General features: G+C 37.9%; 1 protein-coding gene across 2 annotated transcripts in view; it reads left to right on the top strand.

The window, feature by feature from the left end:
* The first annotated feature begins 4,388 nt into the window (after positions 1–4,388).
* HORMAD2 (HORMA domain containing 2) overlaps positions 4,389–27,362 on the top strand; it is a 74,422-nt gene continuing 51,448 nt past the window's right edge. Inside the window, exons 1-8 of one of the 2 annotated variants that reach the window (XM_036823478.1) lie at positions 4,389–4,497; positions 10,056–10,144; positions 14,154–14,295; positions 16,202–16,265; positions 16,802–16,838; positions 19,726–19,746; positions 20,460–20,486; positions 26,308–26,375. In XM_036823478.1, coding sequence (XP_036679373.1) covers positions 10,094–10,144; positions 14,154–14,295; positions 16,202–16,265; positions 16,802–16,838; positions 19,726–19,746; positions 20,460–20,486; positions 26,308–26,375 — 410 coding nt within the window. In that variant the 5' untranslated portion in view covers positions 4,389–4,497; positions 10,056–10,093. Of the gene's footprint in view, positions 4,498–10,055; positions 10,145–14,153; positions 14,296–16,201; positions 16,266–16,801; positions 16,839–19,725; positions 19,747–20,459; positions 20,487–26,307; positions 26,376–27,362 lie in introns of those variants that run through there. The other variant, XM_036823479.1, reaches the window with a different exon arrangement.

The raw sequence follows: 27,362 nt of genomic DNA, 5'->3' as shown, positions 1-27,362 counted from the left end.
TGAGTGGGCATGAATGCCATAATAAACTGCTACCTACACATGGAATTATATTTTCTAGCTTGACAGTGTATGGGCAGAAGCAGCAGGAGCATATGTTTAGACTTTATAGTCGGGGCTTATTTCCTATTGACTGGCTTCTCTTTGGCTGCCAAAGAATAGATCAAGTTCAGAAGCTAAAGCCAAGTTGGCAATTCTTTATCTTTGCCTTTCTCTCTAAAAAATACCTAAATTAGTAAGGCAGCATAGCCAATTTACACACAGAGGCTTGATTAAAAACTTTCAATCATTTAATACTTAAAATTCTAGGATTTCAGAGTCACATTCACAAACGCCTATAAACACCACTGATCAAAAAAAAAAAAAAAAAAATCACATGGCTACTGTATACTGTATGCCCCAATGAAAATAACATCCTAACGCAGAAATGATAGGGCTCAAAATAATGCATCTGGAGCTCTCCTCTTAACCATGAGTGAGGCACCTGGGATTGCAAAGGCAACATTTAGCTTTCAGAAGCTTGTTGCTGACAAGAGTGGAAAGAAAGGATCTTACATCTTCTTTTCTTTCCTAGTTCTAAAGCGGTGAGCAAAATGTCTGCTTTTATTGGTTTGAAGTGGCCTAAATCACTGCCAAAAAATGTGCAAAGGAAATTATATATACACATTCTCCTCCTAAAATGCCACCTCCTTTGTGAAGCTGTCTTGATTCCCCATTCACAATGCATACCTTCCTTCTCTACACTCTATCATATAATTTATACCTCCATTAATATTTGCAAATTATTTTCTATGTGAGTAATGTGTTTACAGGTCTCCCTCTCTAACTAAACTGTAAACTTCCACAGCTCAGGGACCAAGTCATTATCTCTCTGGTCCCTACAAGGCCAAGCAGAGTGCTTTATAAATGGTAGGTGCAAAATAAATGTTTGATGAATGAATAAATACGGTGGTGTCAGCTTTATGATGACTAGAAGTTTTGATGATGTTAAGAGTAGTTGCTCCCCAAACCTCAATCTCTTTTCTCTGTATTTGGTATCATGACTATGTGCACTGAAGAGGGAGAAAGATTTAGAGATGTCTTCCTGAGAATACATTTTATATTCGATATGTCTATTTTGATAACCCTCAAGTAACCCATCTTTTGGAAAAGATTTCCAGGGTTAAACTGAATTCGATGGGGGAAAGTTTCAATAAGTCAGACAAAAGCTATTTCTACTTCCTGTGATGCAGTGTGCTGTCACACACCTCAGAAAAAAACTGCAAAATTCTAAAAGCTGAGAGCATGACTCCACAAGACTCTATTAACCAGGTGCTACCTATATAAAATGATCAAGAAGAGGAAAGAAGGAACCCTGAATGGTCTTTAGTTCTCAAAAAGCAAGGGTCTAACTAGAAACTAATGAATGACAACTGTTTCAGGTACACAGAGTAAAAAGGAAACACATGTGTCTAAAGAGAGAAAGGTCAACTTTAGGCAATGAAAAGTCTTCTCAAAAAAGATCCTCCCCCCCCCCCATTTTCATCTGTTTCACATGTTATTTTACTACTGGATACAGGATTTGGCAAAACTTTAACAACTGGTTATTTGGAAATTTCTAAACAATGATCACTTTCTCCTACAATGTACATTTTTCCATTCCAAAACAAACAAGATACTTTGTTTTGACAGGGACAATTTCCAATCTCTTAGCACTGAAACGCATAAAAGAAAATGGAAAATTGTTTGAATACCATATAGCACTTTTGAGTTTATTAGGCCATTATCCCCAGGGCTGGATTTAATCAAAAGATGAAGAACACAAGCGCAAAAGCTTTTAGTTGACAAGAAGTAAGTCTTGGAACTTCCCTGGTGGCGCAGTGGTTAAGAATCAGCCTGCCAAAGCAGGGGACATGGGTTCGAGCCCTGGTCCGGGAAGATCCCACATGCTGCGGAGCAACTAAGCCCGCACGCCTAGAGCCCATGCTCCGCAAATGAAGCCACCTCTTCGTTACGGTGTGCAGGCTTTTCTGTAAGAGAAGCCACCGCAATGAGAAGCCTGTGCACTGCAACGAAGAGTAGCCCCCGCTCACCACAACTAGAGAAAGCCCATGCTCAGCAACGAAGACCCAAAGCAGCCAAAAAAAAAAAAAAAAAGTCTTGGGCTTGGGATTTTTGTGTTTGAGCTGTAAGTCAGGTTCACAGAAAAGTAATCAGAAACTAGACTGGCTGGAGATAAGAAAAAGCCTTGAAATGAGAGGTGTGATACCATGGGTTGTACCTGTGACTTGGCCTCTCAACAAGCCTGGGGACCTTGAGCAAATTACCTAAACTCTTATCTGTAAAGGTCTTTGATAATTTCTAAAGCCCCTTTTAGCATGATCAATTTTTAATTGTCTAATATTTTTCCTTAAGTCATCAATTAGTTCATTCAACAATATGAATACCTTCAATGAACATAGTAAAGGACAGTTTCTGCCCTCAAAGAGTGGGTAAGTCAGTGGGAAAAGTGAAGGCTTCACCCGCAGTTCCTAGGTGCTCATTCATCCATTTAAGTTCTAAACAAAGGTCACAGAGGAGCCCAGAAGGGAATGTGGATGGAAAGGAGTAGGAGAAACCCCACAGAAACTCTTGGGAGGAAGAGAGGGTAATTTACTGTCTCAGTCCACCAAGTTTATTAAGTGATTACTGTGCTGGGCACTGGGGATCCTGGGGTGACCTGAAGAGATCAGGCCTCTAATGAAGACTACTTGCATTCTAGGTGGTGAAGAAAGAAAAACAGGTTAACAAATAAATGAACTCCAGATTGTGATTAGTTCTAGGAAGAAAACAGAGTGATAATGAGAGAGAATAACTCTGTGTGTGTGTGGGGGGGGGGTGTGGTAGGGGGTGGACTTCAGCATAGGGAAGGCTCTTTGGAGATGGTAGTGGTTAGCTGACTGGGACCTCAAGTGAGCACAGCCAGCACACAGGGGCTAGTGGTTCAGCTAGAGGGAAGCAGGAAAATGCCAAGGCTGGAAAGGGCTGGAGCAGACAGATCATCTGCATGGTTGGTTTAAAGAGCAGTTACTTCTGGAAAGTACAGAATTAAAGCAGTACAGATGACCCTTGAACAACACGGGTTTGAACTGCGCCAGTCCACCTACACGTGGATTGTTTTCAATAAATACTACACAATCCACAGCTGGTTTAAATCTTGGATGCCGAACCTCAGATAATGAGGGCTGACTACAAATTTACAGGCAGATTTTTGACTGTGTGGACTGCCAGCACCCCCGACCCCCCAGTTGTTCAAGGGTCAGCTGTAGTTCTTGACTAAGGGCCATCTTGTCCCCCAGGGGGCATCTGACAACGTCTGGAGACATTTTGGGTTGTCAAACGATTTGAGGTGGGGAGGGTACTACTACTGAGATTGAGAAAGCCTGCACTAAAAGGAATTTACTGCCCAAAGTTTGGTTTTAGTCGTTAGGTTATAAACTCATGTTTTTTACAAACTTGAATCTTTTTTTTTGTTTTCCTTTACTGTGGAAACAAAGTAAAACCAGGTTTCAAGTGACCCACTGCTTCATCCACTCTCTCAGGAAACCCCACTGCAGAGGATCCAGGGGCTCCACGAACCACTAAGAAGCCCCACAAGATACTAGATGTGTAGCTGAACCCGCTGGAAAGGGACCTGCGGAGACCCACACCCAGCTGCTCACTGGGGTTACCTCTGCGCAGGGGACCAGGTTAGGAGGCAGTGTAAGAGAAGCACATATTCGTATTTTATTTCCATAATTACCAACGCATATTAAAAATAATGCAAAGTGGGGGTCCATACAGGGAAGAAGTGGAGATGCCCTCCCGCGCGAAACCTCTGTCCTCTAGGCCTCTACCGCCCTTCTCCGTTGACCCGCTCCCTCCAGGCTCTAGCCTCCCCTCCCCCACCCCAACCCCACCACCGGCCGGGCCCTTGGCCCGCATTAACCCCACGGCCCCGCAGGCTCTAACCCAGGCCCCTCCGGGCCCGCGAAGTCCTCCCAGCCCCCCCTCACCTCGGCGGGCAGGTGTCTCCTCAGGAAGGCCGGCAGCAGGCCGTCCTCGACGTAAGGGTTGCCCAGGCGGAGGAGCCCCGAGCCGAAGGCCCCGTCAGGGTCCGTGTGCGGCGCCTCGAGCTCGGCGCGGCTTCCTCAGGTCCGGGAGCGCCCGGCGAGCCCTCGGAAGGGCGGGAAACGCCGGAGGAGAGACTTGGGGTCGGCGGCCTGAGGGCAGGTGGGCTGGGAACCACCTCCCCGCGGGCGCCAGGAGGCCAGGCGTGGAGGGCGGGGCTTGCTGGGGGTGCGTTAGCCGTCGCTCGCCTCTTTTTGCATATTCATGAGACCGAGCGAGGCGGGCCGCTCAGGCGAGCAGAAGTAATGAATTATTCATGAAGCGTCTCGCCCCGCCCAGGAAGGCCTCGTTGATTATTCATAAGCCCGAGGGAGCGTTTGAGCCGGAAAAGGCCGTTAAGTCTCCCTCACTGGGAGGTGTCGACTCGCTGAGGTGAGGGCTGTCCAGATGCGAGGCATACGGAGAAAAAGGGCGCTTGAGCGTCGTTAGTTCTCTTAGGTTATTTTTTTCCCCTTTTCGTTTCTTTTTCCTCGAGGCTTTAAGTGTGATTTGAAAGTATTTCTGTGAGGCCCGAAGTATTCTGAGGAGTAGCGGGAAGGCCGGGGCTGAGGGGAAGGACAAAGGGGAACCCCTAGGTAGCATTCCCCACCCCCCTCCCCAACGCTTGATGATGAAAAATTTCACATTTACTGGGGGTGGGGGAAGTGGGGTGGGGGGGTGGAGAGAATTGTACTGGGAACACTCACATTCCCACTATCAAGGTAGCTTTTAAATTGAGATGGTGGTGGAAAAGAAGGAATCAGTCCTGGTGAGGACGCAGCAGCGGGCAATCGGCAGCCAAGCTCTTATTCCGGCCGACACCTGCGTGTTGCAACCAGTCGGATCGGGAGCTTTGTGGGGAGGGCTGTCTATCTTCCAGGTCAGGTTTTCTCCAGCCATTGAGGTGTTCTGTGAGAATCAATGGCTGGCGCAGACCAAGAGGTGTGAGTCCCCACGGAATGACCTCAGCTCCTCTTTCGCCTTATCCAGGATTTGCTGTTTAATCTCATGGACTTTAGTTCCCCAAACAGTGCAGGGGAGAGAGTGTCTTGAAACTCAAGATTAACCAATCACCAAAATGTGTTCAATTGTGCAGAGCACTGGACTCGGTGTGCAGTACATCACGTTACTTGGCTGGTGAAAATGAAGAAAAAGTACGGTTCTTGCCCGTAAAGGAGTTTTAATCTGACTAGGATAATAATCTAATTTCTCCCCCATTGGGCCATAAATCTCTTGACGTAGGAACAGTATTTTACATCTTTGTAAGCCTACACGAAGACTAGCACGTGGTGGTCGCCCAGTAAATGTTGAATAGAATGAATAATTGAAGTAGCCTGAAGAAGATATTAAAAAACCAAAAGAGCATGAATAAATACCCAGTTAATATAGTGGAAACCATTTACTCTGAGTGAGCACGGAGTAGGGGAATTAACAGGACCAAATGGGATTTGTTAAAATGGAGAATAATAATTTATGGGAGCAAACTCTGTGAAACCTCTGAGTCACAGGGTGACCATTGGCAAACCATGTTCCCTTGCTGGACTTCACTTTCCTCTTCTTTGTACTGATAGTTTTATATTTTACATTTAAATCTATGATCCATTTTGAATTAATATTTGTATATGGTGTCAGATTTAGGTTGAAGGTTTTCGGGGTTTTTTGGTCTATGGATGTCCTGTTGTTCCAGCACTGTTTGTTAAAAAGACTATCCTTCCTCCACTGAATTGACTTTCCTTTTCTTTAAAATGAAAGGATTGGATTAGTTTTAGAGGATGTCTCCTCCCCCTTCCAACTCTGATTTGAGCCCATTTATGTTGGCATGTACTTCCTTTGAGTAAAGCCATCCTTCATACCATACACATGTATGGAAGGTCATCTAGCTGCATTTTAGAATCTAGCTGTTGGATATTATACATTTGATAGAAAAGGGATTTTCTTGTTTAAAAAAAATGGTTTTGGAAGATTGAGAAAGATAGGTGAAGAGCATTAGGAAATCAACTATTATTGTCTTTGGGCAAATGTAATGAAACTTTTTTTTGTGTGTCACTCAGAATGCCACCTACCCCCAGCCCCCCCCAAAAAAAGGTGGCTTAGGCCTTCAGAAACTAAACAACAGCTGGTTAATTTTTATCTGAATCTTGGATTCACGCATAAAAGGGTAAAAGAGTAATTGTGCCACCATTTTAAATAGGGCAATTGTGATGTAGGTCAAGAAGTAAGCCCAGAGTGAGTCTTATCTGAGAAAACACAGAAATTTTGTTTTTCTCAAGAAGATCATAATCCTTGTCACAGAGTAGACATATCAAGCATAAGAGTGAATGTATTGATGCCCTGTGAAGTTTCAGATGTTAGTGGATCCAATATACAAGCAAATATATAAGTCAAAGATATTTGGAAGTTAAAGTTCTGTTCTTAAAACCCATAGTTATGAAATCTCTCTTAGGTTTTAGATAATGAGTCAGAACAAGGTGATAAAAAAAATATCAGAGTAATTCTCTGAGAGTACATGATCTGTAGAGTCATACCTCCTGGGGCTGTCAGCTTGTGAGCTTTCAAAATTAAGCAGAGTTTGTACTTGAATAGGAGACCTCCACAAAACACCTGCTCAAAGGGATAAAAACAGTAGCAACAGAATAGTTAGAGGTTGAAAGGAGCCTGGCTATTTAAAATAATTATTTAGATCTTTTTTGCCTTCCTGAAGCCAGTTTATTTCAGGACACCAAAAAGAGACCCTACCATGTTTAGAAATAAGCAAGCAAGCCCAGCAACTAAGAAGGTGTTGGTAATGCAGTATTTTAGATGGAATGAAAGCAAGGGGAAATTTCATTACGAAGAGTCATTGTAGAAAAACCCCTAAATTGTGAGTCAAATTTTCTTGATTTTTATTCTCAGTTCTGATTGACCTTGAGTAAGTCAATTGACTTCCCTGGACCTTGATTTTCTCATCTAGAAAATTAGATGTTTGGACTAGATGACATTTAAAGTTCCTTCTACTTCTAAAATTCTGTAATTCTATTCTAGACACTTACTTTTTCCTTGTTCATGTAGTACTTCTCTATTGATTCAGCAGATATTTTTTGAGCACCTACCTACTTTATTCCAGTACTGTCATGGTGCTAAGGATTCAAGAATGAGCTAAACTAGACACAAAAGTTTATATATGATTCCATTTATATGAAATGTCTGGAATAAGCAAATCCATAGAGATGAAAAGTAGATGAATGGTTGCAAGGAGTCAGGCGAGGGGAAAATGAGGTGTGATTGCTAGTGGGTATGGGGTTTCTTTTAGGGTAATGAAAATCTTCTGAAATTAGATGGTAGTGATGGTTGCAAAACTTCGTGAATATACTAAAACCTACTGAATTGTACCTTAAAAAAAACCTTAAAAAATATAGAATGAACTAGGCAGATACAACTTTGCCCTCACATTATCTCACAGCAGGGTGGGGTGGATACATAAATGCAAAATGGTATGGAATATATTACAATGGGCACATAACCCAGACTTGGTGGTGAACCAGGGAATAATTCCTTGAGAAACTTATACTAAGCCATGTCTAGAAGACGAGTAGGAATTGGAAAGGGAGGAGGATGTTTCAGGCAGAAGGAACATTACCAAAGCCTGAAAGCTAGAGAGAATATAGGTTAATTAAAGTAGATAAGAATAGCTGATGCATAAAAGTGTAAGGGAAAATGGTTAGAGATGTGGCTAAAGAGGCATGAGCCAGATCTTGAGGCTATGGTAAGGAGTTTGGATTTCATCCTGAGGACAGTGGGGAGCCACTGAAGTATTTCAGTCGAGGAAGTTACACAGTCAAGTTTGTACTCTAAAAAGAATACTCTGGCTGCAATACAAAGAGCAGACTGGAGAAGGGTAAGACCAGTGACAGGCAGACTGGTGGTTGAAGAAATCCAGGCAAAAGATGAGGCTGATCTGATCTGAAGCATAGATGACAACAATGTGTATAAAGTGAGGAGTGGACACTTGAGAAATATTAGGAGACTGGATGTGGGAATGAGGGAGGGAACAGGGTTGAGTCATAGTTTTTAGGCTTGAGCATCTAGGTATTTGATGTTGTCATTCACTTAGCTAAGGTACAGAAATAGGTTTCGGGCAAAAGAATTCACATTTGGATATGCTGGGAACATCAAATTGGAACTGGCTCATAGTCAGAGGTTTAGATCTGCAACTCCCCAGCGAAACCTAGGTTGGGGGTATACGTCTAAGAGTCGTTAGAATAGAAATAGTAATTGAAACAACGGGAAAGTATTTGTTCATCCAGGGAGTGTGTTTAGAAGTTAAAAAAAGAAAAAAAACTCCTAGGACAGAACCCTTGAAGAGCACCAAAAGCTAAGAAAGGGTCAGGTTACACTCAGAAATGAAGGTTATAATCTGAAGTCAACAAAAGATACCTTGGAATCATTAAGGACCAAAGGACTATTAGGTGGTTTCAGGCTCATATAAAATCTTGTAAAAGAGTGTCCCCTAGTGCTGCTCTGAAGAAGTAAATTGAGAGAAATTAAGTATTACCTGTTTATCATCTCTATCACCACCTTGTGGCAGTGTCCCTAAATAATTCTGCCCTCTTTTATTTGCAAAATCTTCCAGAATCTTGCATTAATTTGTACACAAAAACAAGTCACAGGCTATCCTGAGTGTTCCAGAATGGAATTTCTTTAAGTGGGTTATTTACAGATATTTTGGTCAGAACTCCATAAAACCTTGACAAGAAACTACAATATAAATTAAGTCCTTTGAAAAGAAAAAGGGAAATTTACTTCTTTTTTATGTTAGTGAAGCAACAGAATTGAAAACTGTATGTATTTTAAACATTAATGCTTTTTATTGTGGCAAAATGTACATTACATAAAATTCATCATGTCAGCCATTCTTAAGTGTATAATTCAGTGGCACTAAGTGCATTCAGTGTTGTACAACCATCACCACTACCCATTTCTAAAAATTTTTCATCATCCTGAACAGAAACTCTGTACCCATTGAACTCCCCATTCTTTCTACCCTCCAGCCCCTGGTGACCTCTATTCTATTCTCTGTTGCTATGAATTTGACTACTTTAGGTATCTCTACCTCATATAAGTGGAATCGTGCAATATGTGTCCTTTTGTGTCTGGTTTATTTCACTTAGCATAAGTTTTCAAGTTTATCCATGTTGCAACATGTATCAAAATTTCATTCCTTTCTAAGGCTGAATAATATTCCATCGTCTATACCACATTTTAAAAATCTATTCAACTGTTGTTGGACATTCGGGTTGTTTCCACCTTTTGGCTATTGTAAATAATATTGCTGTGAACATTGGTGTGTAATCTGTTTGAATCCCTCCTTTCAATTCTTTTGAGTTTAGACCTAGAAGTGGAATTGCTGGGTAATATGGTAAATCTATTGAACTTTTTGAAGAACTTCCATACTGTTTTCCACAGCAGCTGCACCATTTTACATTCCTACCAGCAGTGTACAAGGATTCCGATTTTTCACATCTTCACCTCCACTTGTTATTTTCCACTTTTTTGAATAGCCATCCTAATGAGTATGAAGTGTAAACTTTAACTTTTGAGTTTACTTTGAAAATCAGTTACACATGAAGTTAATTCAAGAAGTATTTTTGAGCCCCTGTTATATAGAGAGCACTGTTACACTCTGAGGGAATAACAAGGATGAGTAAAATATACTGTTGAATCTTTAGGGGATTTACAATTTATTTTTCCCCTCCAAATGTATTTGGGAACAAGTAAGTCAACTTAAATTTTTATTGGGTGGTTGGAAAAACTAATCCAGAGATCTTACTTTATAGAAAATTGGTAGTGGAGATAAAAATGTTTATTAAACTAATTTTCAAAAGAATACAATCAAATGCTAATTATATAGTTCTTTGGAAAATTCACAATAAGGATTACGTTAGACAAGGTCTCTAATTTTTGTTTTTTTACAGGTTAGACTTGTTAAAAGAATCCTTGATAGATTGCTATAATGGCCACTGCTCAGCTCTCTCACTCTATCAGAATTCACAAGGCACCTAAGGTATTTATTAAGAATTAAAAGAAAATCAATGACTATTTAGTGAGTTAGTTCAGAATCATGACTTTAATCTTTGGTGTTTTTTTAAACAGCAGTTTTATCAGTTAATTGGCACATAATATTCTGGCAGAGTATGTCTACATTTTAACTGGCAAATGGACTGAGGATGTTCAGGAAATTAGAATAGATTTCTACAAAATAACTTACTGGGTGCTTGTTTCATGTTTATATATTTAGACTTTGTAGAGGAAAAGAAATCAGAAACAAAAAAAAGATGTTTAAAGAGAATGGTTCTTTGTTAGACGTTCACTTCCTGACACAATTAGGACGCTTCTAATGCACACTGTGATGTAATTATAAGAACTGAAGGAGAGAGCACTTAGAGAAACTAGGATCCTGGGGCCCTGGGGAAGCATACCAGGGCCAGGCAACCTTGCTGGGTTCACCTGGGCAAGTTTATCTTGTCCCATGACATTCATTAATGAATCATTCATTGATTCATTGAGTGCTTAATATTATATAATATATATGTAATGCTGTGTTATTCTCTGAGAGAATAAAAAAAAAGAATCTTCACATTCTAGAAGTTTATAATCTGGTTAGGGAAATAAGATTTACAGGAGGTAAGTCAATATACAAAGCAGTATATGCATTAAATATATGTGAAAAGAGTAAAGCAGTACCAATTATAGGAATTTAGAGATTTTATATAGACTGGAATGGTTTGTATATTCCTCACGAAGGAGATAGGACTTAAGGTGGACCTTAAATAATGAAAAGGATTAGGAGAGAGGAGAGAGAAGAGAATTCCATGAGGAAAAACTAGCATATGCCTTGGCTCAGAATAAGAAATGAGCATGGCATGTTTCAGAGAATAACAAAGAATCCATCCTTACTGGAGTGGAGTGTCATCATGTTGGACAGAACTAGGAAATAAAATTGAATAGGATCTTTGGGAACAAATTAATGTGGTTCTTAAAAGCCAGGCTAAGGAATTTATGCTTTATTCTGTAATCAATGGAAAGTCAGTGGTTTCACCAGGACAGTGAGTAAAATAATGTTTTAGGAACATTAAGCTGTAGCAGAGGCAGGGAAGATTGAAGTTGAAAGAGAATTAGGGCAGAGAGAAAGCAGTCATCTTTCTGGCTCAAATTCAGTATACTCACCAAGCCAACTCCTGATCTCATTGCGTTTCCACTTAGGAAACCCTTCCTGGGGTGAAAATGCTGAGCTGGGTATATGAATTGCAATCAGCTTGGCAGTTATTTTTCTCACTGTAAATTAACAAATTGACCTTTTGATATAAACAGATCTTTGTAGTTTGGACTGCATGAGCTACTTCTTCCAGTAAATTTTAAGTGACTGTATGATTTTGCTATTTAATACTTAAAACAACAATAATAAAACTATAGAAGCTAACATTTATTCAGCACTTACCATGTGCTGGGCACTGTGCCAAGGGCTTTATATTATTATTTCACTTAAACCTTGAAATAAGGGGAAAACTGAAGCTCAGAGAAGTAAAGTAACTTGCCATAGGTCATGTAGCTTGACAGCTGAGCTGTCAAACATTACTTATATCATTAGCACAATTTCTTATTAAAATAATTTATAATAGTGTTTTCTATTATCAAGCCACAGTATTTTCATGTATTAGACATTTATAAAAATGTGAATGATAACCCTTAAAGTATTAGATCAACTGAGCTGAGAAAAAAATCCCTGGAGTATAGAAAAGTAACAGAATTTTAGAGGCCTTTTCCAATCATTGATCTTCATTATTACAAATGGCCTTTTAGATTCTATATTTAAAGTAAACATCTTTATATTTTTAGGTTATTTAATTTTACAAGTGGTTATTACTCAAGTATTGCCTCAAAATTTTGGCATGTTTTCAATAAGTTATTATACATGCATGCCATGCCAGCTATTACCCAATTACCCCCAAAGAACCTTAATTTCTCAGGATCTATGGGTACAAAAAGCAATTTTCTGTAAAATTTTACACACATACACATACACACACATGCACATTACATACCCAATTCTCCTTCAACGTTAATCTTTCCTACTTCTGCTATAGCTTAATATTCGTAAAACAATTATTCTACTCACTCTCCTAATCAAACCTGCTGCCTTTCCACTGGTTACAGAATAAAGCATAAATTCCTTAGCCTGACTTTTAAGATCCATATTAATTTGTCCCCAAAGTTCCTATCATACATGCAAGAATAATTTTATGTATCTTTTTAACAACTGAATATAATATGGTTTGACAAAATGATGAACTGATAATTCATTTTCGCTATGTAGTGTACCAAAGAGGAAGCAAGCTTACATTGCAAAATCATGTCTAGAATGTCCTGAAGATATTCTAGAACCAGATATAGATATAGAAAAGCTTTTGGGGCGTTCTCTTTCATCTAAATGCATATTTGTGGGCAGTACCTGCCTCTAACTAACAGAATTATTAAAACTTCAAGAGTTGAAACTGTGCAGTATAGTAAAAAAGACCTCTGAATTTGAATGAGGTAATCAGAGATTTACCATTCTGACTTCTAATAGCATAGATTAGTTTCACCTGCTTTTGTACTTTATATAAATGAAATCATACTTTAGTACTCAATTGTATCAGGTTTCTTGCACTCAGCTTTATCTGTGAGAGTCACTTATACTGCAGAACTTTTGCTTAAGCAAAGCACAAAGATGTGGAAATACATGGTAGTAGAATAGTAGATGAATAGTAGTTCCACATGGCTAGAGAGTAGGGTGCATAGGAGGGGATAAGGGATGAGGGGCAGAAGGGAGGGGTGGGAGATGAGAGAGAAGCTAGGCAAAGATAAGATTTTGACAGTTCTCAAACTCTACACTTGAACTCTATCCTGTATGAACACTGGGAGTGTCATGATAAGATTTGTATTCTTTAAAGTTAATAATGTTGGCAGTATGAAGGACAGATTGAATGAAAGGAACCGTTAGCAGGGAGGTCAGAGGCAACTACAGTAATAAAGGGGAGAAGTGACATGTCCTGAGCCAAGGCAGTGGCAGTGAGAAGAGAAAGGAGAAAACAGATTTGAGAACTCTCCTAGAGAGGATTAATAGGACTTTGTGATTGGATATGGGGAATGGAGGAGAGAGAGAAGCCGAAGATGACTCTACTTCTAGCTTGGATGATTGGAGTGGATGCTGATCCAGTTGTCTGAGAATGAAACTTGGGATCAGGTTTCAGTCAGGGTGATAGAGATAAACTGAGTTTGAGGGGTCTACAAAGTGGTCTAGGTACAGATGTTTAGAAAATAGACAAATGGAAGTAGGACTCAGAACAGAAATAAGGACTTCAAATTTTCTCTGTATAGGCTGTAGCTGAAGCAGTGAGACTAGATGAAATTACCCAAGAAGAGAGAGCTATGAAAAGAGAAAAGACTGAAGACAGAATTCTGGGGTGGGAGCAACATTTAAAGGGCAGAAAAACTGGAAAAAAATTAAAGAGATTGAGATAGATATGGAGGATAGGTGGGAAAAAAAAAAAGAAAATAGTGTTATGGCAGCTGAGAGAGAGGAGAGTGTGGGCAAAAGTGTTAAGCACTGCAGAGGAGTTTACACAGTACGAGGACCGAGATGAGGTCAATGATAGGATGTACTTGGTGACTTAGGAGAGAATAGGATAGAACAGAGGGGGTGGAAGACAGATTGCAGTGGGTTCTGAGGAGTGTATGAAAGGGAAGATTATATAATCATAGTAAAACTCCCCATTTTGCCTAAATCTATGGGTCATTGTAAAATAAATTATATCAATCTTGAATTACTTGGATAACCGTCTCTGCCTTTCTTCTTTGCCTTGCCAGTGAAGATCTAATCTGATGCAATATTCAAAGCCCAGTTTCCTTTTGATTATCTATAAAGGTATCAGATTTGAGGTCTTGAAAAATCTTTCCATTTTACTTGTGGTAATGGCATGATGGGCTGAATATATTAAAGAATACTAATCTTTTTCATTTTCCCCCCCTCCCAGGAAACAGTTTTCCCATCTCAAATAACTAACGAGCATGAGTCATTGATAATGGTGAAGCAACTTTTTGCTACTTCTATCTCATGTATAACATATCTAAGGGGCCTGTTTCCAGAGAGCTCTTACGGAGAACGCCATTTGGATGGTAAAGTTTAACTAAATGGTTACTTTGGCTGGTGGAGCCCTTTTCCTCTATTTGGCAGGAGTAAAACTTTACTTTCTCACAGAGTGTGCTAATTCCAAGTCATGGGTTCTTTAAGATCAATTTGCTAATTCATTTTCCATTTTAATTTCACTATGTTTAGTGGTTTTACTTAAAGGAACCATTAGTTCCTGGCTAGATACCAAATCACCGAATGAAGAGAAAAGAAATATGTATGGACAAGCCCAGTAATTCTAAACTGTACCTACAAAAGCAGCAGCCAGATCGAAATCTACTTGGGTGCTGTACATTTGCACTATTTTGTGTCTCAACTGAATTTTTTTCTTTGAGGTAGACTTTGGCCTTGAGGAATTTTAATTGAGAAGTTTAATTCTTTCTGTTAACATATACAAATATCTAGAAAATATGCATACCCATGCCAAACCCATTTGTTGATTAACATGGATATGTAGACAATTATTATTCTAATCAGCTCTGTTCTTTTCTTAATTTTCTGTCTTTTCTACTTTTCTTCCTTTTATTTCTTATGTCCTTAAACTCATGATCTCATTTCCTTGTATTACAAGCTGTTTCTGTCTCCTTTCCTTCTCTTGTATTAGAAAGAATATACCTAGGACTCTTCAATTTTTCAAAAATCTTTTTGTTTAAAAAGATGGATTGTGATAACAATTCAGAAAATTTTGCTGATTTGTCATGAAAGTGGGAAAGTATCATTTGGAAAATAAATATAGAGGGCTACAAGTTTCCTTCTAAGGTGTTATTTTTCAAAATCTAACTTTACTTTAAATTTCTCACATTTGTATTTAATGATATACTTAGGCCTCATTCCAATTTAATTTTCTTAAACATTTTGATTCTCTACATGAGCATCAATGAAATGCATGTGTGCTATAAACACAAAAGCATTATATTTGCAACTGTGACAGCCTCATTTGTGTTATGTCCTCTTTTGGTCTATAGGATATAAATCTGTAATAGTGAAAATGTTTATATGTAGCATATAGTTGCAGTTTCTCCTCTTGTTTGGAATATAGAATTGGAAAAAGACATGTTTGGAGTAATTAATTAAGCACTTATTGTGTGCCAATCACTAACCTGTGCATGGAGGGCAATACCATTGTTTATAGCTTTATTTTTTGTGACAGTTTTAATGGAAGTTATATATCTCCCTCTCAGTGTTTGTACTTAAAGTAGCATATATCATAAAAATGCCCAGTACTCCTAAGTTGCTCTCTTTTTGGCAATCTCTAAATGTTATACCAATATGGAATAATTTTCATATCTCTCAATAGCAATAGAGGTAACATCAATTTTAGGATAGGAAAACAATATGAAAAGGTGAAGTGATTTATACAAAGTCATACATGAATCAGTAATTGATTTTAGACTGATCTAAACCAAAACTTTTAATGTGATTTTCTTATTCTTCCTTCCTATAGTAAGGTAGTTGAATTTCAGATGGAAATTAATATTTGAGAATAATCCATGGAAGCATTTTGCATCCTTTTTTTCTTTCATTGAGAGAGAGAGAGAAATACCAGAGAAGTGATTTGAGACTGAGGTGTATGTTTTAAATTGGTTGATGGAGATGGTCTCAGTACTACCTTATGATAACTTAGAATTCAGCAGAAGCAAAGAAGTGACACAAATTGATTTTGCAACCAACTCAGTTGTGCTACATTGTAGAAGGGAAGACTGCTAATCTATAAAAAAAATGGGAACTAAGTCAGTTATCAACATAGGATTTATTTTTAAATTAGATATTTAGTGATTCAAAATGTTTTTATAAGCTATAAACTAAGTAAGTTATATACATAAAATCATGAAAGGAAATACCCTTATTTAGTATGGACAATTTTAGTATAACAGACTGTTTCTATTTTTGTAGACCTCAGTTTAAAAATCCTCCAAGAAGATAAAAAATGTCCTGGGTCACTGCATATTATCAAGTGGTAAGTAATTGAAATTCCACCAAAGTTGAACAACATTATTTTTATCATAGCTGAAATTACCCATAAGACTTTATTTGGTAAGATCATTTCCTTAAAACTATTGCCTTCTTCCTTTCTTTCTTTTCATCTTCTTCTTTTTTTTTGTAATTTCCTAGAAATGTGTAACAATTATTCAATATTATTTTAAGATACTGATTTAGTTTTGTTTTTGAAGAAAATGGACTTTATATAAGAAAGAAAAATATCAATCAAAATTTGATTACTCATCTTATGCATGTCAGTGTCCTAAACATTATGGGAGGCCAAAAGAAAAATAAGATGTGATTCCCTACCTCAAAATTGCTTACGTATTATTTATAAAGTACTATCAACATATTAAAAGATACAGGAATTTCTAAAAAATGATTAAATGGGAAAGGTGAAATGGTTATCAATTTAATGTATTTCAAAGCAAAAAACAAATCAGTTTTGTACTTGGGATTCTTTTTGGCTTTGCATCTAGTCCAAATTGACACCAAACATTTATTTCTTGACAGGATTCAAGGTTGTTTTGATGCTTTGGAAAAGAGATACGTAAGAATGTTTTTAAATTTACACCAGGATCAAAGACTCATCCTTTATCCCCTTAAAAGAAAAATTTAGCCTTTATTTTGTTGTTGTGTTTTAACAGCATACCAGTTCCTACATTTGCATTCATGAACCAGTTTCTTTTTATTTTGTGTCTTTGCTGTCCTGTTGATGTCTCATTTACATCAATTAGAAATGAAACCCTCATTTTTCTCTTTTACTTACTCATATCTTTTTGACCACAGAATTTCCTCTGAAGTCACTGGAAGAGATCCACAGGATGTGGGAAAGGGCAGACAAGAATCTGGCATTTAGCACATTGAACATGTTCAAAATAGTGGCGATTCAATTTGCAGATATGAAAGGAAAAAATGGACTTGAATAATCAGTTTTTATTCTATGTTAGTTATTTTGCTAGCTATGTTTGGCACATGTATATAACCTGTTCCCTCAAAATAGCTAGTATTGTAGCTTGAATTTTTTTTAATGCAGCTTGAATTTTAAGTGCATTAGATTTTCCTTGCTGCCCAAGACAGCTATGCAGAGTGTAAAAATTAGAGGCTCTAGTCCTAGTTGAAGAGATAATATATAAATGAACTTTCCACCACTGCTTTCTCCTCCTTTCCCCATCTCTGTCTTCTTTTTACTTCTCAATTCCTATTCCTTAAAAAAACCTTAAGGTGAGTAAGCCTTACATTGGATTATTTGGTTGCACTGATATATTTCCTTTTTCATTGAACAGTTATTACTTATGATTTATTCAACACTGACTGGGGGGTTGAGGGATACAAAAATAAAACAGATATGAGATTGTGCACACAAAGAGCTTAGAGACCATGGCAGAAGATAGATGACATTCATATGCACAGCTGATGATCAGCTATTGCACACTGGCATAGCTGTACCTCTTGTTAAAATGTTGAAGTACTCTATATCCAGTGGTAAATGGTTGCTTCTCTGAGATCCCAAATGACTCCCACCATGTCCTCCCCTTCATCCCACCAGTGTCTCTTCTGAGATGTCCCTAGACTGTTCCACAATCTAGCAACTAAAGGGTTGACACCTGGCCCAGGGGGGAGCTTCCAGGAACCCAGCACCAGGGCTAAGTTGGCATCTTTTCTGATTGGTCAGTACCTGTGCCATGTTGGGCTGTTAAATTTTGATTTTTTCATATCAGTTTGATATTTTTATAAAAAATATCACCTTTATCACAAGTATAAATAACCATAATATTCATTAGAAAGTGATGCATACCAAAGGCAAGATATTGATCATGTGCAAAGGAAGTATGGAAAAGGAGGGGTTATATCCAGTGAGGGACATGAGGGAAATCTTTGGGAGAAAATGACTTTGAAGGCCCTTAGTATTTAGACAGGTTGAGAGGGGAAGAAGGTCCTCACCAGTACACTGAACAGCACTCATTCATTCTCCTTTGTCCGTTCATTTAGCAACATTTCTTGAGTGTCCATCTTTGAGGGGCAGTGAAATATAGTTAAGAGCTCAAGGTTTAGAAAAAGTCAGTCTGAAGTGAATCCTAGTTCTGCCACTTAATACCTGTGTGATCTTCGCATATAACCTACCTCTTGGTAACTTAGTTTCTTTACAATAATAATAGAACGAACCTCTTAGGGTTGTTTGAGAATTAAATGAGTTAATAATCTAAAGCAGTAGTTTTCAAACATTAGCTTGCTTTAGAATCACCTGGAGGGCCTGTTAAAACACACATTGCCAGGTTCCACCCCAAAATTTCTGGTGTGAGAATTTTCATTTCAGACAAATTCCAAGTGATGCTGAGACTGCTGGTCTAGGGACCATACTTTCCAAGGCATCACTCTCACCATTGCTCACCATGTTCAAGCACACAAGGATTCGAGAACATGCCAAGTGCCTTTTACCTTTGTACATATTGTTACTTTTGCCTGCAAAATTTTCTTCGCTACCCCACAACCTTTATCTGGCTAATTCCAATTTATCCTTCAGGTCCCAGCCTAAATAGGAGGCATTCCCTGACAACCGCCCCCCCCCCCCGCCACCCCTCTCCCAGCCTAGACTGTCCATCTGTTTAATGGTCACAAGCACTCAGTGCTGCTACTTCATAGCAATTAACACAATTGTAATGATGTACCTATCTGTGTGCTTTTTTTTGTTCTCTCCTGCTGGTCTGCATGTTCCCTGAGATCAGGGGCCATTTCTATTTTTGAATGAATGAATGAATGAATGAAGTATTAATTAAATAATTAATATAAATTAGAGTTTTACTGTGTAGTCTTAAAATCAATTGTATGCAGTAACCAAAATGGCCACACAGTGTCACTAAAGTTTTAGTCTTTTGGGTGAAATAGGTGAATAATTTGATACAAAATTATGGTCCTGAAATTTTCTCATTTGTATCCTAGTTTTTAATAGGCTTGCTTATATCTCTATCTCTGTATCTATATATTCCATTATTCTTCCAAACAGAATCTGTTTATAGTAATGTAGATGTAGGGAGGGCAGGGGTTTTGTAGACTTAAATCAGACTTAAAATTTTTTATTTTAGTAGATTACTTTCAAAATGCAAACTGTTTTAGAGATGCTTATGGCATAATTAACTTTTAGTAATAATGAATTATTTTGTATATCTTTTGCCTCCCAAACTAGAATGTATAGAGACTAAGGATAGTTATCTTCTTTTTTTTTTCATCTCTCCCCTCCCCAGCAGAACCTTGGGTATGTAATAGAGACTCACATGAATGGATGAATAATTAGTATCCATTTCTCTGACCTTCTGAATAGTATTATTTTCCTACCCAGATCTTTCAATTTGAAAGTCATATTTTAATTAGACTTTATTGAAAATAATAATAATATAGGTGCAAGTGTATAGTAACAATAGTTTTCTTTTCTCTTGAAGCTACACATGGCAGTACTTACAGTAAGTGCACGTTTAAAGACCAATCCTCTGTCTCTGCTTCATTGTCTTTTGGCAAGTGAAATATTAAAACAGTACTCTCCCCCATCCTCCTTGAATTTCATTGTCTGTCCTATGACATTTTGGAAGAAAAAAAAAAACTCTATCAGAAGTTTTAATAAAAGATCACAGTCTACATATTTCTTTGGCATATTATAATACATAAGGAAATATATAGGCTATACTATCTGCTTCATCTATTGGCTATCAGAATTTCATTTTCTGACTTAATTTACAGACTCAAAGCTCTTTGTTTTTGAAGTTTTGCAGACTTTTTTGAAGCTTTGTATACTTCCTGGTATAACACGGTATATGTAGTTAAGAATAGAAGGAAAATGAGAAGATACTATTGAGTCTTAGATATATGAGTTATTTTAAAAATTTTAAACTGTAACAAATTACTGTGACTGTAGCGCAGTCGCAGTAATCATAAATATATGGTTATCAATTTCCTTATAATCAGGGTTCACAGAATGCTCTAAAGACTCTCTATGTTCACAAAATAAGAGCTTATTCTATCTCTAGCTTGAAATATATATCTCAAGATACATATATATATATATATATTTCAGTACTCAATTAATACAGTACAAATTGAACTCTTCACATAGAAAATGTATTCTGTGAGGAGTAATCTAGTTTCAGAAATTAAATGCTGTTTATTTTTCCTTAAATAGCTTTACACAAATCCGAAGGAACCTGAGGTAAGAACACATAAAGAGATGGGCAGTATATTATATTTAAATATGTTTACCTGAGTTGAGGCCATAAATTATATCACTAGACTACCATATGAGCAAAGTAACTCGTAGTGACCTTCTTCAGTGTGTTTTATTATAAATGTCACCAATTCTTTATTATGAGATTTAAAAAACTACCTAGGGGTATTGGGAAAAAAGCATTGAGTAGAACTGAGCGTATTCCCTAACACGTTAACAGTAAGAATCTGTATGAAAACTACCTTTTATTTTTATTTTAAATGATGCTGAATCCTTTCTATTTCTGACCTTTTTGGCCTAATGCTAAACTTTTTTTTTTATGGCTAACTTAATTCTCTCCCTTCTGATATTTTCATAGATTTTTAAGCTTTACCTCTTTACTTCTCTCTCTAAATTTCTCCCCTCTGCTTATTGAGTCCTACTCATCCTCAACACCAACTTATGTTTAAAGCTTTCATGAAAGCCTCTTTGGCTGTTTCGTTCACACTAATTTCTCCCTTCTCTAAATTCCTTTCTCCAGGAGGACCTCACAATTTAACACTCTTAATTAATTCATAAAGATTACTTTATCTCCCTAACCAGATTGTTATTCCTGAGGACAAGTCTTTTCTTCTTTTCGATCTCCCAGTGTGAATTCATAGTCCTGGGTATGTAATAGTTACTTGTGCTACTTTGAATGACAGCTGTGGCAGTGGCACAAATGGAGGGAGAAGCCCTTCGTTCTTTCTTCTCATTCTATCCTCTATTTTCCTCCCAGCTTTCCTTCCTCTTCCCTTTCCCTTTTGCTTGCTTTCAATTTTCCTTCCCTAAACCTATGGATTTAGCCTAACTGGTGACCTTCACAACTAAGTTAAGCGTTTTTTAGCCTTTAATATCCTTTCTTCTTTGGCAAGATTATAAACAGCTGTTTGAGCAAGGCAGAAGAAAACTGGTGCATGAGGTGGGTAACAATTCCTCAATGCCCAAGCTAAACCTATTTTTATCTTTGTCTCTAGTTTAGTTTCAATTTTTTTTGTTTTCAGTAGGTTTGAGGGGAGGTTTCCCAAAGTAAGATCTCCTGATAAATTGTTAATAAATTGGTCATTTCCTTAGTGCAATAAATTATTATGTTTTCTTATGCATGTAAAACTCATCTGAAACTAATGGCTTTGAGGTAGTGAAATGCTGAGGAAATTGGGCTATCTACAGAAAAATATTACAGAGTGGGAAGAAAACTGTTAAATGAGTTTTGATGCAGGCAATATACGTAATAATAAAGTTAGAAAGCAAAAGCTTATTATATAAGTTCTGAGCTATCATTTATGACCCAGAAAAAAATATTTTGAACTCTTACATATTGTTTCATATAGCAGTGATCCCTAACCTCTGTGTTCATGGCACACTCTTGATTACTAGAAAATTTGGTGGCATGTTTAAGGGTATTAAAAGACTTAAAAGGACACCAAATGTGTCAGCAATAATTATGGTATAACTATGGCACAGCAATGTTCATAGTGCCTGAAAGTATCCATGGGGTTACACTGTTTTATGATTGTTGTTTAGCACCAAGTCACTGATAGAACTATTTACCTCTTTGATCTCTTTCTTCTATATACTCGCAAAACAGCATTCTCATATAAAGTCTTTCTTTGGCATTTCTCTGATATGGTGCCATGTTTCTTGACTCATACTGGTAGAAGTATATATTGTCCCCTAAGCAAAACTGCACAAACAGTAACAACATTAATATTTACCTGAAGCAAAAATGCATTTTACACATGGACTAAAATTTGCAGCACTCTTGTGAAGAGTCTGTCATGGTACACCAGTTGAGAACCTCTGTCTTAAATAAGTGTACTTATCCAGTCCAGAGACCAACAGAGTTTTGGGCATTGCACAAAGCTGTGGTGCTTCTGCACTTGAGGCTTTGTTCTGGTTGCTCCATCTTAAGAAAGAGATGAACTGACGAAAGTAACTAAAGTAGTGAAGAGGGCTAGCGTGGCTTTTCTGCAGATACACACTACAGAGTGGGTGGAGGGTATTAATAAGATGTGTAAGCCAAAATGTAAATATGTTAAGGAAATGTTTACACAGTTTAATGCATGATAGACCCATAAGGAATTACTATATTTGAATATTGTGAGGATTCAAATCCTACTGTTTCACCATCTGTTTTTCTTTTTGCCTGTTAGAGGTGGTCAACACCACTTTTAATAGACTGCTTCAGGAACTGAACTATAGATGGTCCCTGCTTCTAGCCCCAATATACTTTTAGATACTTTGTTTTTAAAAAATACTGTAGGATGAAATCCTAATTGAATGTGAACTCTATCCTGGCTGAATATTTACTCATTCAGCAAGTATTAATTGGGTTCTCCGTATGTGCCTGAAACACAGGAGTTAATGGGTAGACAAGGTCCCTGCTGTCTGGAAGCTTACGTTCTTATGAGGGAGGATAAACAATAAACAAGTAAACAAAAATTAGCAAAATAGTTTCAGATAGATCGTAATGCTATGAAGAAAATAAAAGTTGGTATGCTGGAGAGTGCTAAGGTGGGAATGGAGGAAGAAAGATTGGAGGGCAGTCCCTGGAAGGCCTCCCTGAGGGGCCACTGTTTGAGCTGAAACTGAATGGCTAGAAGAGTCACCCCATGCAGGCCTGTGAGAGGTAATAGCATGTGACTGGCAGAACAACACAGTAGTTAACATTGCAGGCGCTGGAGTCAAATCCCAGCTCTACTACTTACTAGCTTCATCTATAATGATGTAATACCTACTCTGAGTGTGGCTATGTAAGAATGAATAGATGTAGAGCATTTAGGGAAATGCCCAAATATCGTGATTATTATCATCAACTGGAGACAACCTTTTCCAGAGTACAGTTGTGTAAAGGCCCAAAGGCAGGAAGGCATCTGGTGTATTCATGGACAAAGAGGGTGCACTGAGCCTGGAGCTGAGTGAGTGGGAGGGAAAGAGGCAGGAGATAAGGTCAGAGAGGTAGGCAGGGGACAGATGAGTAAGGCCCGTGGACCAAGGTAAATTCTGGATTTTATTCTAAGGGCAATGGGAAACCATTAACAAAGGAGTGACATGGTCTGATTTGCATTTTCAAAACTTTTTTTGGCTGTAGAACAGAGAATGAATTTGGAGGAGGAGGAGTAGTTCAGAAGCAAGCAGATCAGATGGAAAGAGATGGTGTTGGCTTGGATAGGGTGAAGAGAATGAAGGTGAAGAGAACCAGATGGTCTTGGGATGTGCTTTGGAGATAGACCTGAAAAGTCTTGCCAATGGATTGGAGTGTGGAGGGAGAATGAAAAGCTGTGTATGTTGCTGTTGCTTTGGTCCATGTGGATACATTCAGTATGATTAATAGAAACCATTGGTGAGCAGTTTAAAGACTCATACTTATTAGGCAACACATTAATCTGAAAAGCAGGAGAATGTTTTATGAGGTGTTAAGAAGAGACTAGTGCCTGCTGTAAATATACCTTCCTTGATCAATCAGACTCGGAAGTTATTAAGGATTATCATCTTCTATAAAACAATTACAAACATAACTCTTTTATTAGTAGTTGCACTAGGGACCAAATAATAAAGTGTTAATAATAAAATTATCAACCACTAAAGGATCTACTCTTGATACAATTAAAAAAAATAAAAGATAGCTCAGAGCATCAAAAAGCTAGAGCTGGTTGAGAAACATGGGCGGTCAGGAAGAACAGGCATTGTTTACTTGACAAGGCAACTATACCGCATCAATGCATCAATGCATCAACGGAAGAGAGGATATTGTGTATCTAGCCTGTCTGGAGTGAACCTGTTGCTGTAGGCACCTCTATTCTCACATATCTCTCGTATTGTACTCACAAAGCAGCCTTCTGAGCTTGGTTTGATTTCTCAAGTAGACTGTCTTGCTAGAAAAAATTTTTTTCTCTTAAAAATAACTCCATTACAAGTCAGTCTTTTTAGAGTATAAGCACCATGAGCCAGTTTCCCTAGGACCTGCTCACCTATAATTCATGGGATACCAAATCTCAGAATAGACAAAAGTAACAAGAACATTGTGATTTTTTCTGATCACTCTAACATTCATTCCCACATTGTCAAGAAACAAACACTGAAATAGATGAATGAAGGGTATTTTTTGTGTTCAGACTTAAACTCATACCCTTGCCTGTCTTTAGCACCTTCTCCAGCTCTGTGTACAGACTATTGTTGACCCTTGAACAACACAAGGGTTAGGGGTGGTGACCCCCAAGCAGTGGAAAATCCATGTATAATTTATGGTAGGTCCTCCATATACATGGTTCCTCTGTATCCTTGGTTCCTCATTCTCAGATTCAACAACCATGAATCATGTACAACTGTAGTATTTACTACTGGAAAAAAATCTGCGTGTAAGTGGGCCTGCATGGTTCAAACCCATGTTGTTCAACAGTCAACTGTACGTGTATCTGGGTCAACTGTTAGCTTCAACTATTAGGCAATCACTTTATTTTAAATGGAGTATATCTCTCATGAGGAAATTGGTCCTTTATTTCTAGCTTATTTATATCTGTTTATATTTGTCCATATTTATAGCTAGCAGACAGCAGTGGTGTCTAGTTTTTAGTGCAGGATCAAAAGAACAAAAATAAAAAAACACCTGATACCATAGACCCTGGTTCCTTTCTGATTTTTTCTAGCTTTCCTGTTGCCATTCTAGTCTTCCCTGAATTACTACAGAATTCTCTCTCTCTCTTTTTTTTTTTTTTAACATCTTTATTGGAGTATAATTGCTTTACAATGGTGTGTTAGTTTCTGCTTTATAACAAAGCGAATCAGCTATACATATACATATACATATATCCCCATATCTCTTCCCTCTTGCATTCTCTCTCTCTTTTTTTTTTCAGGAGTCTCTTAATTGTTCTCATGGTTCCCACTTCTCTGCACTCTTAAAATAGCCAAGGTGATCTTAAAAAATGCAGATCACTCCCATGCTTAAAACCCTTCAATGGACTTCTGGTTTACTTGGAATAAAGTCCAAACCCCTTAGTTAACAAGGCCCCACAACTTCCTCTACAACCTCATCTCCTACACTCTCCCCCTTGCTCATTCATCGTCAGGCATTTGGCCTCCTCTGTGATCCTAGAAGAGGCTTCCTTTCCTACTGTAGAGCCTTTGCATTGATGTTTCTTCTGCTGGGGTGCCCCGCTCTCCCCCAGCTCTGCACATGGCTGACCTCTCTTGTCAATGAGGCTCAGCTCAAACATCACCTCTTTAGTGAGGCCTTCCTTGGCCCTTCCAAACCAAATCACCACCTCTCCCTTCTGTACTCTGTCACAGCATCTGCTTCATATTGTTCACAGCTCTTATTACTACCTGAAATTATCTTATTTGTTTACTTATTTATTGACCATTTCTCCCACCAGTTTGTGTTTTCCAGAAAAACAGGGACCTTTTCTGTCATGTTCACCATAGTGACTCCACTGCCTGACACAAAGTAGACATTCAATAAATATCCTTTTCATGAATGAATGGTTTCTTAACTAGTTCCACTGTTATTTACCTAAGCTGGGTCAGACACTTGACTCTGTGCTTTAGCTTCTCCAGCTTTAAGATGGTAACAAGAGATTATGCCATCTAACTCATTTTCAGCATGGAGGAGAAGAAGTGTTATCTTTATATCTGGAAATATTACTCCTGAATAATGTAATGCTATAAAACAAACAAGTATGTAGGAGGTATAGTAGGTATACAATGAAAGTGTTCCTTACCTACTATCAGATAAGATTCTGGATTTTTTGAAAATAATTTCTTTCTCTATTCCCTTTGATATTTCTAGAAAGTGACTGAGATATACCAGTTCAAATTCAAATACACAAAAGAAGGAGCCACTATGGATTTTGACAGGTAGAATCTAATTGTTTAGTGAACATGAGAAATATGTAGGATTGAGGTAAACAAGCTTCTTGAGGCCACAGATAGGTCTTATACTTCCTTTGTAACTTCCCCAACAATCCCACAAAAAAACACTATTATGAAAAGGGACTGTAAAAATTGTTTAAATTTCTGAAATCCATAGATGAAGCCAGTAGGAGAAGAGGCTTCCTTTGCTTCTTTCCCTCTTCTATAGGTGATACTAGTAGGGTCTAAGGGCAGTTTAGTGGTTAAGAGTTCTAATTGCTAAGGCAGAAAGATCTAGCTTGGAACTCCAGCTCTGACTATTACTGGTCATTTAACTTTGAACAGAATAATCAACCTCCCTAAATATTAGTATTCTCATCTGCAGAGTGGAATTAATAATATCTACTTCATATGGTTGCTGTGATTATTAAATTATAATGCATATACAAAGCTTTACCCATGCCTGGCACATAATAAACACACAGTAAATTGTACCTAGTGGTGGGGATGGTGGTGGTCTTTGGAGGCAATGGTGGTTGGTGGGTGGCACAGCAGTAGAAATTATATTAATGAGGCTGTCTATGTGGTGTTGATTGAAGAACTCCATGAGGCTCTATCTAGCCACTAATTCAAAGCTTCTCAATTGCTATGCCAAGATATTAACCCTTTCTACCCTCAATAGAGCCAGATCAGGACTGGGGTAGATGAAACCCCTGAGCTATTTACCTATAGACACAAATATTCTCATCTGTTTACCCCAGTATATCATACAAATATAATTATCTATGTGTCCCTGTATGGAAAAGACTGGAAAGCACTGCATTTTCCTATCAAGTCTGAAATTCCAAGTTTTAGATATACTAATGGGTTAAATAGCAAGGACAAGGACATTTACTTCAGAAGGTCCTTAGTAAAGATGGAGATGTTTTGTTGAGGAGCAACATTTAGTCCCCTCCCAGTAGCTTTTGGATTCAGATAGAGCTAAGTATTGCT

The sequence above is a fragment of the Balaenoptera musculus genome, chromosome 14 (genome assembly GCF_009873245.2).
Source record: "Balaenoptera musculus isolate JJ_BM4_2016_0621 chromosome 14, mBalMus1.pri.v3, whole genome shotgun sequence".
NCBI classification, from domain to species: domain Eukaryota; kingdom Metazoa; phylum Chordata; class Mammalia; order Artiodactyla; family Balaenopteridae; genus Balaenoptera; species Balaenoptera musculus.
This window is presented reverse-complemented; position numbering and strand designations above follow the sequence as displayed.